Below are 16125 nucleotides of genomic sequence, written 5' to 3'. Positions count from 1 at the left end.
ACCATATTTGTCATTTTGGATCTAGGTTACCTCACTCAGGATAGTTTTTTCTAGTTCTATTTACCTGCACATTTCATGATTTCATTTTTTAAGCCGAATACTATTCCGTTGTGTAAATATACCACATTTTCTTTATCCATTCTTCTGTTGACAGACATCTAGGTTGTGTTGTTCTTTTTTTAAATGGTTGCTGCCTTTGAAGCCCAGCTGTCTGAATCAGCAACTGCAACTCCACCACTACCAGCAGGGGTTAGGCCGCCAGGGCCATAGCCAGAGGGAAATCTGTTCCCTCCGGCTCCAACTCTCGTAAAGCTACGAGGGGAACTTAACTAAACCTCTGTGGGATGTTCTGTGGGAACTTGGAAGATAAGAATGTTGACTGAGACCAGTACAGAGGATGGAGGCCTGCCTGGCTTGTGAAGTTTCAGAGGGAAGTTTAAAGACTCTATCAGGGGCATTTGTTATTTTGAATTAATTTCTGTAATATATTTGAGTACTAATTAATACATCTATGTATAGAGGATATTTTTTAAAGCACTAGGAATATCTTTTTATGCAGACAGGTCATTCAGAATGTCATTTTGGGTTCTTTTTTGCCATAGTTATTTCTTCTATGTAAATTTTATACTTCATAGATTATTACTATTTCTTTGGAGTGAAAATGTTTTTATGTAATTCTTGGATTTTTTCAGAAGTGGCTGGAAGCCATCGAGGAACACTCTGCGTACAGCACTCACTACTGTTCCCAGGACCAGGTGACTGACGAGGAAGAGGAAGATGAGGTTTCTCCCATGGACCTGAAGGAGTCTTTAGAGGTGAGCAGACACTATTCAACCTGTATACCTAATTCAACATGCTTTCTGGAAATTTCTGACCATAGAAATAATATTGCTCTTTGTCTAGTTGCATTCTACTGATATACCTCTTCTATGACAGTACTATAAAATGTCCTGGTGAAAATGTTGTGATGTTATTAACTAGTTTTCATGTTAAATACATTTGTTTTTGGAAACTGCCTCCAGTAGGTGGGAAATGTGGAGCCTAGCCTGCTCTCCTTTATGACTTCACTGCATATTTCAGTTTCAATAATGCAACCATAGTGACATATTTCTTGGTCAGTAGTTTCATTTAAAACTGCTTGCAATATGTATCGGGCACTGCTTAGGGATAGGGTAAAGCACAGTAATGAGTGGAGACATCCTTATCTGAAGTGACAACTCTACCTTATCCATTCCTGACAGTAGGTATTTTGTGGGGAGCAGGTGTTGATTACTTTTCTGGATATATCTTTTAAATACATCTTGTTGATCGTAAATGTTGGTGGATCTGGGAGAGTTAGAACTACAAGGGAATGCCTGTTTCAGTTTAAATAGTTATCTAAAGCACATGAATTTTCCTACTAAATTTAACCATATGAAAATTAAGTGGGTTATTTAAAGGATTTGCATGTTTCTAAATAAACAAGTCTAATGAAGTTAAGTTTACTAATGTCTACAGAGTTTCATCCACATATGCCTCTAATCTCAGATGAGAATGTTAGGCTCCATCATTCCTAATTTTAATTTATGGTAGAACTTCAGAACATTTAGACTCATCCATGCTTTGTTGAAGGTATCTGCTAGACTTTGTTAATGATTGCCCTGTCTATGTTTTTGTAAAGTAGGATATAAAATGTAATAGCCGCAAACGTAATTCTTAGACCAGTGGATTTTACAAAAATAACATCTGCTGGAACGTTTAGAATGACATCAAAACTTAGAAAATGGGGGCTGGAGAGCTCAGCGGTTAAGAATACTTGCTGTTCTTGTAGAGGACCGGAGTCCAAGTCCTAGCACTCAGACCTTGTAATGCCAGCTCTAGGGGATCCAGTGCCCTTTTCTGGTCTCTGTTGGCATCTGCACTCAGTGCACATTCACATATAGAAAGACACACCTACACATAAGTAAAAATAAATCTTTTAAAACAGAGATTTGGAAAATAGGGAAGATTTAAATACATGACTAAATGTTAAGTAAAGTTTTTAAAACTATGCTAAGTGCTTTAAGATTTAGTCAATATTTCCTAAGTGAAGAGAATACCTTCCTATTTATTTGCCTTCAATATGAGTGATAAATTGTATATGGATTTACAAAGCAAGTAGTATCTTCTGGGATTATGGTAATTTGAGACATTTTCAATGGGAGCTATAAGTAAAATGAAAACATACTAGTTTCCTTATCAAGACACATGGTTAAAGACAATTTTTAAAAATATGTTTTTTAGATTTTCAAGCAGTTCAGTTCTTCATTGTATTTCATTCCTTTTTAAACATTTTTTCTTTTGACTTAAAACCATCAAGTTTTTCCCTTAAGCTATATGTAGTGCATGTCTGAAGTCAGTGAGAATTTAGCCAGTGGACTTTGGATGGTAACTGTGAGAGTTCTGATTCTCGGTGTCTGGGCCCTTGTTCAGAATGGAGGAAATCTGAAATGGTGTGCGAATATTTGCAGCAGCTTAGGCAGAATGACTCTAGATACTTCGACCCTTGGGTGAAGTTAAAGGAAATTCTGTGGGCCAGATGATGGAGCACATTTATTCATGGTGTCCACAGACACAGTGAGAAAGGTAGGTGCTAGGACTAACATACTCAGTAGTGGTCTAAATTAACTACAGACTAATCTTATTCCCCCAGCATTCCTTTTGACAAAAAGCAAGTGGGGCATGGTATCCGTATTGAGAAAGTAACCACTCTGTGAACTTTGGTCTCATTTTTTTATTCTTCAGACCGAGGCCTCTAAAAATGGAAAAGCTTTTCTTTAAGCCTTTGTCACTGCCTTGAGGTTAAGGCTCTAAGGAGAAAAGAAACATTTCATGCTGTGTCAGAGTGTGTCAGGGAACAGCTTAGGAGAGGAAGCCAAGCTTCGTATTGCTTTGCAGGGCCCAGTACCATCAATGCCAGCCACACATGGCTGTTTACATTTAAGTCAACAAAAAATACACTAAGATTTCACTAACTCACTTTGGCTTTATTTTGAAACAGTCTTGCTGTATCACCCAGGCTGGCCTTGAACTGGCTTTGGCTTTCTGAGTGCTAGGAATTACAGGCACAGCTGTTATACCTGGCTCAGTTTCTCATTTTAACCAGAAACATCTCAAGTGCTCAGGGTTCAAGCGGGCAGAGAGTGTTTCTGTCGTCATCAATGGGATGAACTCACAGACACCTTGGGTGGTGCTAACCACGTGAGTGAAGCATGATCCTAATTAGTCTTCACAGTGAAAACCTGGAGTCAGATATCAGGGTGAAAGCTGAAAGATCAGAGCAGCAAAGCAGCAGCCATCAGAGACTATCCTGTCTCTACGAATCCTCAAAGGCTTGAGATTCCCAAGTGCTGGAACTAAGGTGTCTGCCACCACCAACCTGCCCTGTTTCTCTTTTAGACTGGTTCAAGGGTGGCCTTGAACTCCTGATCTTCCTGCTTCCTCCTCTCAAGTGCTGGGATTAAAGGTGTGTGCCACCACTGCCTGGCCTCTATGGTTAACTAGTGGCTAGCTCAGCCTTCTGATCTCTAGGCAAGCTTTATTTGTCCGAATACAAACAAAATATCCTATCAGCAAGCGAGGGTTTATTTGTTGATGACATCTTAATTCTTTAGGATCTCGACTATATTTGTGATATACAAAATAATTAACAGAGAATACTAAATTTAAACCAAATGACAAACTAAAGTGAGTTTGTTTATTTAACTTATTTAGTTAAGTGATTCTTAACTAAAATGAATATGCAGAAAGGTGCACTTGCACAAACTGAAGGACTAATAAAGACGGTGCAGCCACACGATGTGGCAGACTTGGTGTGCTGATGAACTCGGGAGCACAGCCTGAAAAGAGTGGAGAGTCAGGTTCAGTGGGCAGGAGGCTACGGCAGCAGGATTGCCTAGAGCTTGAGGGTAGCCTGGGCTACACAGTGATTTTCAGGCTAGCCAGGGTTACATTTAGACCCTGCTTCAAAAAAGCAGAAACAGACTAACAGAGCTATTGCTTGGTGAAAAGAAGGATGACAGTAGGATGTGCACACCCACACTTATGTGGCAGAGAGCGGCCCTGGAAGGAGGGGCAATGGGCAGTTCCACTTTGGACAGGAACCAGGGCAAACAGGGGCTCTAGGGATGGCAGTCAAGTGTATGAGGGAGAATCACTTTTCTTTCCAGATCACTTTAGTTTTTACTTTTCTGTGAATATCTACTACAGTGTGAAACATTAAGACAGTTGCAGGGTCAGGCCAGTCACCAGGCACCAGAAGAACAAACACGTACTGTGGATTGCAAGCCTCACACAAGAGAAGACAGAGCCTGGATCTGGCTGGAGTTAAGAAGCTCATAGGTGCTGGGTGGTGGTGGCGCACACCTTTAATCCCAGCACTCGGGAGGCAGAGCCAGGCGGATCTCTGTGAGTTCGAGGCCAGCCTGGTCTACAGAGTGAGCTCCAGGACAGGCACCAAAACTACACAGAGAAATCCTGTCTCGAAAAACAAAAAACAAAAAACAAAAACAAAAACAAAACAAAACAAAAGCTTATAGGTGATCACTAGGTACTGCTCTCCACAGTGTTGTTTTCTGCAAAAGTTAGGGTCTACAGTCTGTTATTTTCAAGGATTTATGTTTTTGAACCTTGTGTGAACCCTTCTCCTGTCACACAGGGTGCAGACCTTGCCCACCACCTCGCAGAGTCCTGTCTCTGGCTGTTGAGGCTCATGACAGCAGCGTTGTTAGAAGTGCTGCCCATTTCTTGCTCTCCAGTTGCCTGGGGACAGAGCTGTACGGTCCGTAGTGGTGTGTATATTTAGTAGTTACTTTTTATTGCTGAATACTAAGTACTGTGCTTCTCTTCTTAACCAACTATGGATTCTCTAGCAGATATCTTAGCTGTAGCTCCTTCCTACCCACTCCCTTGATGCAGTTTTAAGTGACCCTCCTAGTCAGGACAAGGTGGATGAACATCATCTTGAGTCAGTGAAAGTGATAGCTGAAGAGTATGTGGACAGAGGTTGGAACAGGAGATACGTGTTGTGGTGGACTGCTCACTGTTGGAACTCTCTGGTGCACTGGGCTTCTGTGCTTATGGGTATCACCCTTGTTCTGTAGATACTCTGTCGAGATAACTTGGATAAAGTTAAAAATATTGTCAGATGTTAATATTAGGATAATGTTTACAGTGGGACTTCCCTTATATAATGAATAAATCAAATTTAAAACTTCAGTTTCCCTGGCATAAGGTTAATAATGTAGAAGTCAGCAGCAAGGCACCATGCTAGATATCACACGGTGTTCACAAGCACTACTTTTTTGAGACATGGCCCAGGCTGGGCAAGAATTCATAATACTATGGCCTTAGCTTCTTCCTCAGTACCAGGATTGATAGATGTGTGGTTACTGCCTAGCCCAGAAGATTTTTTTGCTTTTTATAACTATTAAATGAAGGTGATAGCAAATTAGAGAATGTACTTTATTTTATTGTATTGAAAACTTCTGTCCTCTCTTAGTGTCAGTCAAGAGTTATGTTAATACTGCTGTTCATGGACTCTTCTGTAGCTAACTTTTATGTCCCTTTTAAACCAGTGGGCAAAGAAGCATTTTTTTTTTAAAAAGCTTTGACATAAATATGCTAAATGAAGGGGCATGTGACTCCAGCATTGACAGGTGGTACTGTGGAGGGTGTGGTTCACCTAGTTATACCCAGGAGCTGTGCAGTGCATCTGATCAGGAGTCTGCAGACGGAGTCAGTGCTTCCTTAGCCCACTTGCACCATGGGAAGGAAATGAGTCAGCAGTGGCATTGACTTCGCCATGAGCAGGAATAGTAATGTGCATCGTGTGAGAATGGTCTTCTATTAATAAGTCAAGAGGGATGCATTTAGTTGCAGTGAGTGTTTCTGGAGGGGCTTCCCGCCTTTCAACCTGTGTTCACAGGCAGTGTGGAAAAATGAGCAGCAAATCAGCCCACTCTTTATAGGGTTTAAATTACACAGTATAAGCATTCCTCTCTTGATAAATAAGTAAATGTATGTTATATTTAGATGTCATTAGGAGTCTCAAAACAGAAGGGCTAACACACATTTAAAAGAGAACATTACCTGTCACTAATGTGGTCCCATGAATAATTCTGCTGTGGTTGGGTTGAGCTTTATAAGAGCTAAAAAATTTATAAAGTGAAATAGGAGAAAAGAGTGCTTACCTGTGTCACCTTGGCACACAGCTACACTAGTTTAATTTTGAGTAAGCAGATGTTTTGCACCAGTTTATGTTCCGAGGACAGAGTAAGAAGCTGAGTCCATTTACTCTGCCCACAGTAGTGATTCTAATATTTACAAAGTCTTGGTTCACAGAATGAACATTTTCATTTACCATGCCAGCAATTCCAGCATGATTTTTGTGCTTATTCTTTTTGCTATTTAAAACCAGCTTAAAACCGACAGTGATTTGCACTTTGTTCTTTGAATCTGCTCCAGGCTGGGATGCAAGTTAGATGAGGAACTTTTGTATTCACGTTTTATTCCTAGGAATCTTCCCATGAAGAAATTTAAAGTTTCAAGGAAGACTGCTCTTCATCATTGACTTTACCTTGTTTTCACTTACTTAAGCTTCAACTTACTTAAGAAAATGTCCTGCTTGGTCTGATGGTGTGGGTGGTGGCAGTGTGTATTTAAAATGCTGAATGAAGAATCAGCTTGTGATTTCCAAATGTTAGGGCCATCTGGATTTTTTTTTAAACAAAAAACAGATTTAAAGTGTATCCTTAAGAAATGCATTTAAGAAGAAAAATGCATTTTACAATTTTTTGGGAGAATTTATTCATATCTAGCAAATCAAAGAAATTAACTCTGAATATGCATGGTGTAATGAGAGAGCACTGTGAAATAATGCAATTGTGTGCTGTCTGCATGACTGATGTTGAATGTGTTTGGAATTAAATACTTATTTTTATTAAACTACTTGATGAAATGTTTCATTCATATCCTTTTGTAAAGAGTCTTATGTATCTGAATTGCAAATTTTGATAGAAACATTAATGCATAAGTAATTTTGAAAGTCCTTTATTGGTTTAATTCTGCTTTTTTTTTTTTCTTTCAGAGAGCACAAACATGTCAACAGAGACTAGATAGGGAAATTTACAACTTTCTCAAAATGATTAAGGAGTGTGATGTGGCCAAAGGTAAGGAGAGAGAGAGAGAGAGAGAGAGAGAGAGAGAGAGAGAGAGAGAGAGAACACACATGAATTACCTTGACCCTCTGTCAATTTGTGTGGCTGCACATTTTAGACTTTGTGTGTGTTGCTCTGGGTGTGTGGGCACCATGCTTGCTTGTTTGTGCCATAGCTTGCCTGTAGAGGACAGAGGACAACATATAGGAGTCAGTTCTTTCCTTCCATCACGTGAGTCCAGGGGAATGGCACCCGGGTTGTCAGGCGTGGCTGTGCGAGGCCTCTAACCACTGAGCTGTCTCGCCAGCTTCCGTTTCTCATTCTGATAACATTGCTTTGAAAAATCTTGGACTGATGCTCTCTTTTGCGCCTGGGCTGGTGTGCTCCTCCACACCCATTCTGCCGTGCCTTGTAGAGCAAAGCTCCTTTACTGAGACCTGCTTAGACTGGACCTCTGATGGGTTCAGCAGACAGGAAGGCCTCTCAAGGGATGGGTGGAGAGGATGGGAGGAGTAGATCAAGGGGTTCTCTCTGCTCCTCTATAACAGGACAAAATGGGTTTCGTCTTGGTGAGTGCACAGACCCATAGCACCACCAGAGCAGACGTTTATCCTTGAGGAAGGAGAGCACTAGCGTTGTTTGAATGCAGTGCTGTCCTTGAACAAAGAGCGTTTATCAGGAGACCCACCCATGCTCATATAGGAATGCACATGTAGGGGTGGGCACATTCCTGGGCATGCTCTGGTTAGGTTTACATTTCGGTTTTACAGGCTTGGTGCAGAAAGGAAAGTTGGCAGAATCATTTCTGCTGTGAGCAGAGAATTTAGCAAAGTTTTCTCCAGGTCACAAAAAGAACAAGCCCCAGTGATGTAGTGATTATGGCTGTCTCATGTGAGTTTCTTCAAAGAGCCTTAGCTGAAATAAAAGAGAACCAGCTTTGAAAGCATGTTACCAGTCTTTAAAGGGGCAGCAGCTTTACTCTATAAGAATAGGAGCCTGCCTTAGGGCTCTTCCTGGGCCATGCTCTACAGTTCTGTTGACTCCCCTATCTGTCCCATGCCCCAGGTCTGTTTATGGCACCACCTCTGCATTCCTTGGTGTTCTTGGTCTTACTGTCTCCCCTTCCTAGTGTGGCAGCTGCCGGTCTGTTGCTTTACACAGCCCTCCTCACCTCTGAGAGTGGTGTCGTCCAGCATTCAAGCATGACAGGGATATGAAATCCCTGTTCCTCCCTCCCTCCCTCCACCCTTTTCTTTTCTTCCTTCTCTCCATCCCTCCCCCTCCCCCTTTCTCCAGGGAATGAAACAAATGACTACTACTTATCTAGCTTATACACTTGCAACTTACTTCTCTAAGAGTCAGGGAGAAAGGAGTATATGTCTGGTTATTAGATGTGAGGTGGTTCAAATCACTAAGACCTTTTAGAAACAACTAAAATAGGCAGGCAGTGGTGGCGCACACCTTTAATCCCAGCACTCGGGAGGCAGAAACAGGTGGGTCTCTGAGTTCAAGGCCAGCCTGGCCTACAGAGTTAAACCCTTCTGGGTAAAAAATAAGAGATAAAGGAGGAAGAAAGAAGGAAGGAAGGGGGGAGAGAGAGAGAGAGAACGAATGAGTGAACAAAGCAGAATAGGGCGGAAGACGAGAAACTGCGTGGTTTGCATTCTGGCCCACAGTAATCCCACAGTTAATGCCTGTAGCTTTTCATATCACACTCTTCCCCTCTGGGTTCACTGTTTTATTTTAAAAATGTATTACATTTAATTTATTTTGTGTGCATGCATGTGTTTGTGCCTTTATTTTGCCCTTATTTGTTTCTACTTTCTTCCTTCTTGATTTCCCCCCCCTTGATTCATAGGTCTTAAGTATGCAAGGCTGGCCCTCTGATCTCTGAGCTACATCCCAGGCCCTATGCTGAACATTTTGAAGACACAGTCCCACCCTCTTCTGCCTTCGTGTTTTCAATAGGATGCTTTCCCGGCAGTCTGTCTTCTTTTCTGCCTCCTTTGGTGAGGCACAGTTTCAGACTGTGCCTTTGATGTTCTGCAGTTTTACTCTGCCGTAGGTTTGGATGTTCTTGCTCTGTGTATGACTTGCTTGAGTCTCTGTTCCTAGCATACAGACTCAGTAGTGACCTTTAAATCATTTTCTCTTAAAATTTTTGTTCCTTTTTTCCTCTTCTACCAGAAGAGAAAAATGGCAGACGTGTGGAACTTTCTTATTTTATCCCCTAGCCATTAGTCTCTGAAAATGTCCACGTTTTTGTGTTGCATTCAGATTTACTGGTTTGTGTTGGCTCTGTGCAGGGATTGAAGCCAGCCTGGCCATGCTAAGCAAGAACTCTGCTGAGCTGTTTCCCATTCCTTCTGTGTTGCATTCTGATCATTTTTAAGAATCATTTTCTAGTTTGTTTCTCTCTCACTTTTGTCTCCTTTTTGGTTTAATCCCTTGACTTTGTGATGTCTAGTTTTCATGCCTTTCGGATTCCAGAAATGGAAGATGGAAGTTTTAAACTGTGTTTCGTAGGCTGAAAGGCGGCTCAGCAGGTAAAGGTGCTTGCCATGAAGCCCGATGACCTAGTTCAGTCCCTGAAACCCATATGGTGAAAGAAGACAACAGACTTCTTGTTGCCCTTTGACCTCTACATGTGTGCCATGGTATGCACACACCTACATACATGCATGTACACATACACACACATACACACTAAATAAAATAAATGTAAAAATATTTGTTTCCCCATGGCAACATGATCTTTCTAAAGTATATGTAGTTATAATTTTCTCTCTACTCATTATACAGATATCAATTTAATACCCTACTCAGAGCAGTCCTGTAGGTCAGGTTCTGCAGCTAATTCTTGAGTCTACAGAACATCCCTCCCCTGGATTGCATCTTCATTTGAGCTCTTTAGTGGTGTGTATTTTCACTGCTTCCTGGATGTTAGAGTGTCCCTACCAAGTAACTTTCTGTCTCTGTTGAGGCTACAAAGGTTCTTCTGTATCTTGGCTGATGTTTTGAAATTGGGATTTCATAACTAGATGATCACAGGTCTAGGGATTCTCAATCACTTTGGCTTCACTCGGAGCCATAGGCAGAGTGACTTTCTCTATTGCTAGGCTCAAGGGAAGACTTTCCACCATGGCCCCCACCCCATGGTGTGTGTATTTACAAGTGTTTACACCCTTGATTTAGGAGGGTGTCTTGGGTAGGATTTCTATGCTTCGATAAAACACCATGATCATAAGTATGTTGGAGAGGAAAGGGTTTTTTCCTTTACACTTTTCTGTCTTAGTTCCTCATGGAAAGAAGTCAGGACAGAAACTCAAACAGGGCAGGGACCTGGAGGCAGGAGTTGATGCAGAGGCCATGGAGGGGTGCTGTTTACTAGCTTGCTCCCCACGGCTTGCTCAACCTGCTTGCTTCAGCACCCAAGACCACCTGCCCAGAGATGGCAGCATCCACAATGGACTGGACACTTGCCCCACAGACTTGCCTGTAGGCCAGTCTTACGGAGTACTTTTCTCAGATGAGGTGCTCTCTTCTGGAATGGCTCTAGCTTGTGCCAGTTGACATATAAACTAGCCAGCATAGAGGGAGTGCATCAGAGTGCCCTCGTGTCTATCGGTCCCTGGGTTCATGTTCTGACACCCACTTCTGTCCTTACCCTTGCTCACTACAGCCTGTCATGTCAGCCTTGACTTCCCTTCCTCATCTACGAGTCTCCTTTCGAGCTCTGTTGCATGTTACACTGTGGCTACTGTTGTAGTTGGCATCTTCTGTGGTAGGGTTGGGTGATTGCCTTTTGTCAACCCAGTCTGCCAGCTTCGCTGCGCTAATTGAGCTGTTCAACTCCATGTTACTGTTTTAGAAATTCAAAGCAGGGTAAGTTTCCAGCCTACAATTTAAAAATTGCATTTTTTTCTGTCAGCCTTTTCTGCTCTTTATTCATCCCGCAATATATATATATATATATATATATATATATATATATATATATATATATATATATATATATATATATTTGAGACAGGGTTTCTCTGTAGCCTTGGCTGTCCTGGATCTCACTCTGTAGACCAGGCTGGCTTTGAACTCACAGAGATCTGCCTGCCTCTGCCTCCCAATTGCTGGGATTAAAGGTGTGTGCCACCGCCCGGCTCATCCCCACATTCTTTCTGTTTTTCTTCTCAAAAAATGTATCACCACTTCACACAGCTTCCTAAGCCCATACCTGTAGTCACTCTTCTTCTCTGCCTGTCTGTTGTCATTACTGCCCCCCGCCCGCCCCCCAGCACTAGCCCATCAACCCTCTATTACTCGAATGTCCGCCTGTGTCAGTGGACTTCCTCGGTGCAGTTAGAGATTGTTCAGCCTTGTCTGAAGCCTCAGTGTCTGAAGGGTCCGCTCTGACTTCATGACCTGGTCTACTCATGTCAGTAGTGTCGTCTCTCTTCCTTGACCCCTGATCAGCAGCATGAACTTCTTTTTCTCATGTGTCAGGTTCTCTTAGCATGTTTATCACAAGGTTGAGGTGGGAGTTCGTCCTCATCATCTTATATGTAGTTCCCCACACTTTCTGACATCTCCGAGACTAGCCTCAGTGTTCTTGCTGTGTGTTTCCAAGTCACTTTGCACTTTCTCCCTTCATAGCCTAAGCAGTCTTTCTATAGCTTTGTGTCTGTTCCAGCTCTGGGTGGGTCTGCACTTTAGAAAAGATGGGAAGAGCAGGGAACGGCATAGGTCACAAGGGTTGCTTGTAGTCAGCGCCATTCTTCAGCCTTGCTCTAGGCTGGCTTTCGGGCAGCAGGGTTGAGGCCGGAGGCCCGCGGGTGAGGCCGTGTGTCTGTCTGGATAACTAGATGACCCAGTGGGTTCTGCTTCTGCCAGAGTCTGTAGCAGTCAGGAGAAAGGCGTGATGTTTTTCCTAACGTGGACCAGCCTCACACACTGACACATCCTCACTTCACTCTTTGTGGCAGAAACCTCACCAGGACTCCTCCTTGACCTGCCCATAGGTGGGGCTCTCTCGGTCATGGTTCTGTTCTAATTAGTGTTTATTTCAGTTCTGTTCTCGTAATGTCAGTCAGGAGTTATGCAAGCCAATCGATAGGTTTTGAGGGAGTTTCTATTCAGTTGGATTAAACGAATTTTAGTGCTTCATTCCAGAATTCCTTGTTAAAGAGTTCAGCATATGTGGGCATAGTTCTGCCTGCCTGCTCCTGTTTAGTTGAGCGAATCGGGTCTCCTGGAAAGATCCAGCTTTCAGAAAATCATTTTTAAGTATGATTCATTCTTTTTCCTATTCACTTTACATTTTCTCCATGTATTCTGAAGTCTTCAAGGGGCTCCCCCCCACTTTCTAGATACAAGCTCTGCAAAGATAAAGACTTTTTGTCATTCTTTTTTTTCCTCTGGAACTTTCTTTGTGCATTAAAATATTATTTCTATAACTCACAAATTAATCTTTTTTGTAAAATTTTTAATACAATATGTTCTGACCATGGGTTTTCCCCAACAGCTCTTCCCAGATCCTCCCCACCTCCCCACCCACCCAAGGAAGGGTGTGGAGACACCTTTATTTCCTCCTTTTTAGAAGGCATACAAACAAAACCCCCAAACAAACCAGAATATAAAAAGGAACAGAAAAGCACAAGATGCATGCCCTTCTTGAAGGTTCGTCTCGGCACCTGGCCTGTGCCTTCTGCATGGTCGCTGCTCAGTCAATGGGCTCTCCTCTGCATCACAGTTGCTTCCTCTAACCCATAACCACTTCCTTCACTGGGTGTCTGACTTGTCGAAGAGTGCTGCATTTGTTTGCTCTGAGTTTTATCACATCCCTGGTATCTTTTATTGTTTAACCAGTTTAATACTGTACTTTGAGCTATGTATCTTATATCCTTTAGTGCAATTATTATAAATTACATACACATACTATACAGATACCAATACATAGAGCATTCGAATGTACATACTCAGTGCATGATTGTTTCCAAACTTACATCTTAATTTGAGCCAGCTGGTCAATTTATATTCTTGGGTTATCTATGCTGTTCTATTTCTTGGGTTTGTTTTTTTTCAAGTTACAATTATATACAGACATTTTGAAAAGATTTGATTTTTTTTTTTTTAAATTTGTATGTCTCATTTTCTTCACTTTCAGGAAAGAGTACTGATTTTGTGAGGAGTTTATTTGATTCTGATCCGGTAGTAAAGTCAGACTGAAAAATTACGCGCGCATTTACGTGTATGCACACGTCTAGACAGAGGTCATTCCTCAGAACCACTCCCCTTGTTCTCTGAGGTAGCTTCTCAGTCACCTGGATTTCCCAGGTAGCTGTGTGGTAAAGAGGTTTAGAGTTGATGTGGATAGCAGAATGGAGTGACAGATGCATTGGTTAGGGTTGCCACCAGCCCCACAGAGATCTTTAAGGAGGATGGCAGTTGAACTAGGGTTGGGAAGGCGATGCATATATTTTCCAACCGAGAAACTTGTGAATATTAGGACATGTGACACCTAGAGAAGTAATACCTCACACAAGGTCTGGAAGAAAAAAAAAAGGAGGCTCTTCTAGGTAAACAGTTATTTTTAAGCCAACAGCCTGGCTCACAGCAATGTTGATAGTATCTTCAGGATTAGAGAGAGTCATGGACTTGTTTAGTGATAGAAGATTGCCTAAGTTGTGTGGTGATATATCGTATACCCTAATAAAATTTGCTTGAAGATCAGAGGACAGAACAAGGCAGTAGATTAAACATAGAGGCCAGCCAGTGGTGGAACACACCTTTAATCCTAGCACTTGAGAGGCAGAGATCCATCTGTTCAAAGCCACCCTGGACTACATGAGGTTGACTCAGTCTAGGAGAGAAACAGAGCCAGGCAGTGGTGGCACACACCTTTAATCCCAGTACTTGGGAATCACATACCTTTAATCCTAGCACTTGAGATCTCATGCCTTTGCTTTTTCCTCTTTTTTTGTCTAAAATAATAAAAGAAGCTTATAACTAATATAAGAAAAAGTATATACAATAAGTATATATAATATATACAGTCAAGAATAACATTAACAATGTCCAGTCCATTAACATTTGACAAATTCAGAGAAAATACTCCATTATTTATCCTATTTTGGTGAGTCCAAAATGTTGTACCTAATTTACTTTCTGTCCTAACTTGTATTACCAACCTAAAACCAGCTTTTGATGTGTTTCAAACATTACACCTCTTTAGTGAGTTTCGTTTTTGAATTTGTTAACAAGAAAAACTATAACTATCTAATCTTCAACTCCCTCAGAGACCCAAGAAGGAAATAATATTTACAGAGTAAGCAGGAAGTGCAAACAAGTGACTTCCAAAAAATATGAGAAATGACAGAAACAGCTGGCTGCCTGGACAGTCACCCAAGGTTTCTCTGCAATGTTGGGGCATCCATCTTCAGCCCATAGGTCTAGCATATCTGACAGACTTATCTGTGAAGCAGGATTTTCTGAAGGGCCTTCCTACCTTGTCTTAGCAAGGTTTGGCAGTCCTTTCTTTTGTGTCTTGCTTGTCCATTTGTACAGCATACTGTCAGCAGTCGAGGCAAGGGCATTTTCTTGCCCAGTGGCTAAAACTCCATGTGGAGTTTTCTTCAGTGTTCATCATCTTCTCTGAAGTAGATTGGTGGCTGCCAGGAGCCGACATGTCTCATTGTCATACATCTTAAATGCCATATTAGGTAGATCTCTGAAGTGTTTGAAGATGACCTGTTTATCTAAAATATATATTTGACCTTGAAAATATACCTAATATGACTTACAAGTTTGATTGTAATGACTACTAACTTGCATTTCTTTGTATCCTAATTAGTTGGTAATAATAACTTTCAAGGACTAGCAATTTGCATTACATTGTTAAATTAACTGATTAGGTACAATACCTTGAACAAGATTAGAAACATTTATACAGTATGTTCTAACAAAATTAATTTCAAATTTGTGTCAATATACAAAATTTGTATACATTATACAAAAATCCAGTCCAATGTAACATATTTAAAACTAGTAGTTGTTTTTTAACAGTAGATTCAATATTCTACCATTTATCTTATCCTATCTATATTCTCCCTCTTTTCAGAGTAGATTCAGTAATTACTTTTTTATCCTATCATTTTCATATAATACATGAAATTTAATTTGCTACATAGACAAAAGAAACAAGTACGTTCTCATTATTTTTAAAGCTTATCCAATTAAAAATTGTACAGTATAATCATGAAAAAATGACAGATTGTGAGCTTCTTATATGTTTCTAAAGTTAAGCTTTTTCCAGTATGATCTTCTAGCAGCTTTCATGACTTTAAAAATAATTTTAGTACAAAAATAATTTTTACCTCAAACTTAGCAATTACATTATTATAGGAGGCCAAATAAGGTAACATAGTGGCTATTTTGCATTCATGCATGGCAGTTTAGTTGTTTCCATATATTAACAGCCTAAAACATGTTTTTAGTGATTCATAGTTGATCACCTTTCTAAGGTTCAGGTGTTCTTTCTTTTTTTTTTTTTTTTTTTGGTTTTTCGAGACAGGGTTTCTCTGTGTAGCTTTGCGCCTCTCCTGGAACTCACTTGGTAGCCCAGGCTGGCCTCGAACTCACAGAGATCCGCCTGGCTCTGCCCCCCGAGTGCTGGGATTAAAGGCGTGCGCCACCACCGCCCGGCTCAGGTGTTCTTTCTTAATGTGTAACAGTATGTAAATGTCATTGTTAAGAGGCATGCCCGTGCGAACTGGTCTGTGTAATGCTGAGGTGGATCATAAGCCAGGGGTCCTCAGCTCTTAAAGCAAACTGCCACAGAAATTAAGGTTTATCTCAAGCCCTTGTTTTAACAATAATTTTCTAGAGAAATGAAACAATGTGTGTGTGCATGTGTGTTTGAAAAGCTTCTAGAATGAGTTTGCTGTATTAAGTATTC

At 41.2% G+C, this 16125-nt stretch overlaps 1 protein-coding gene across 8 annotated transcripts in view; it reads left to right on the top strand.

Annotated features, from left to right (window-relative positions):
• Osbpl1a (oxysterol binding protein like 1A) overlaps nucleotides 1-16125 on the top strand; it is a 191967-nt gene that overhangs the window by 58927 nt on the left and 116915 nt on the right. For 3 of the 8 annotated variants that reach the window (XM_059246373.1, XM_059246372.1, XM_059246374.1), the window contains 2 exons: nucleotides 693-815; nucleotides 7106-7187. In XM_059246373.1, coding sequence (XP_059102356.1) covers nucleotides 693-815; nucleotides 7106-7187 — 205 coding nt within the window. Of the gene's footprint in view, nucleotides 1-692; nucleotides 816-1124; nucleotides 1245-7105; nucleotides 7188-16125 lie in introns of those variants that run through there. The other 5 variants (XM_059246377.1, XM_059246375.1, XM_059246379.1 and 2 more) reach the window with 3 other exon arrangements.

This window comes from Peromyscus eremicus, chromosome 19, assembly GCF_949786415.1.
Source record: "Peromyscus eremicus chromosome 19, PerEre_H2_v1, whole genome shotgun sequence".
Lineage (NCBI taxonomy): Eukaryota > Metazoa > Chordata > Mammalia > Rodentia > Cricetidae > Peromyscus > Peromyscus eremicus.
The sequence above is the reverse complement of the archived record's forward strand: the minus strand, read 5'-3'. Positions and strand labels throughout refer to the sequence as shown.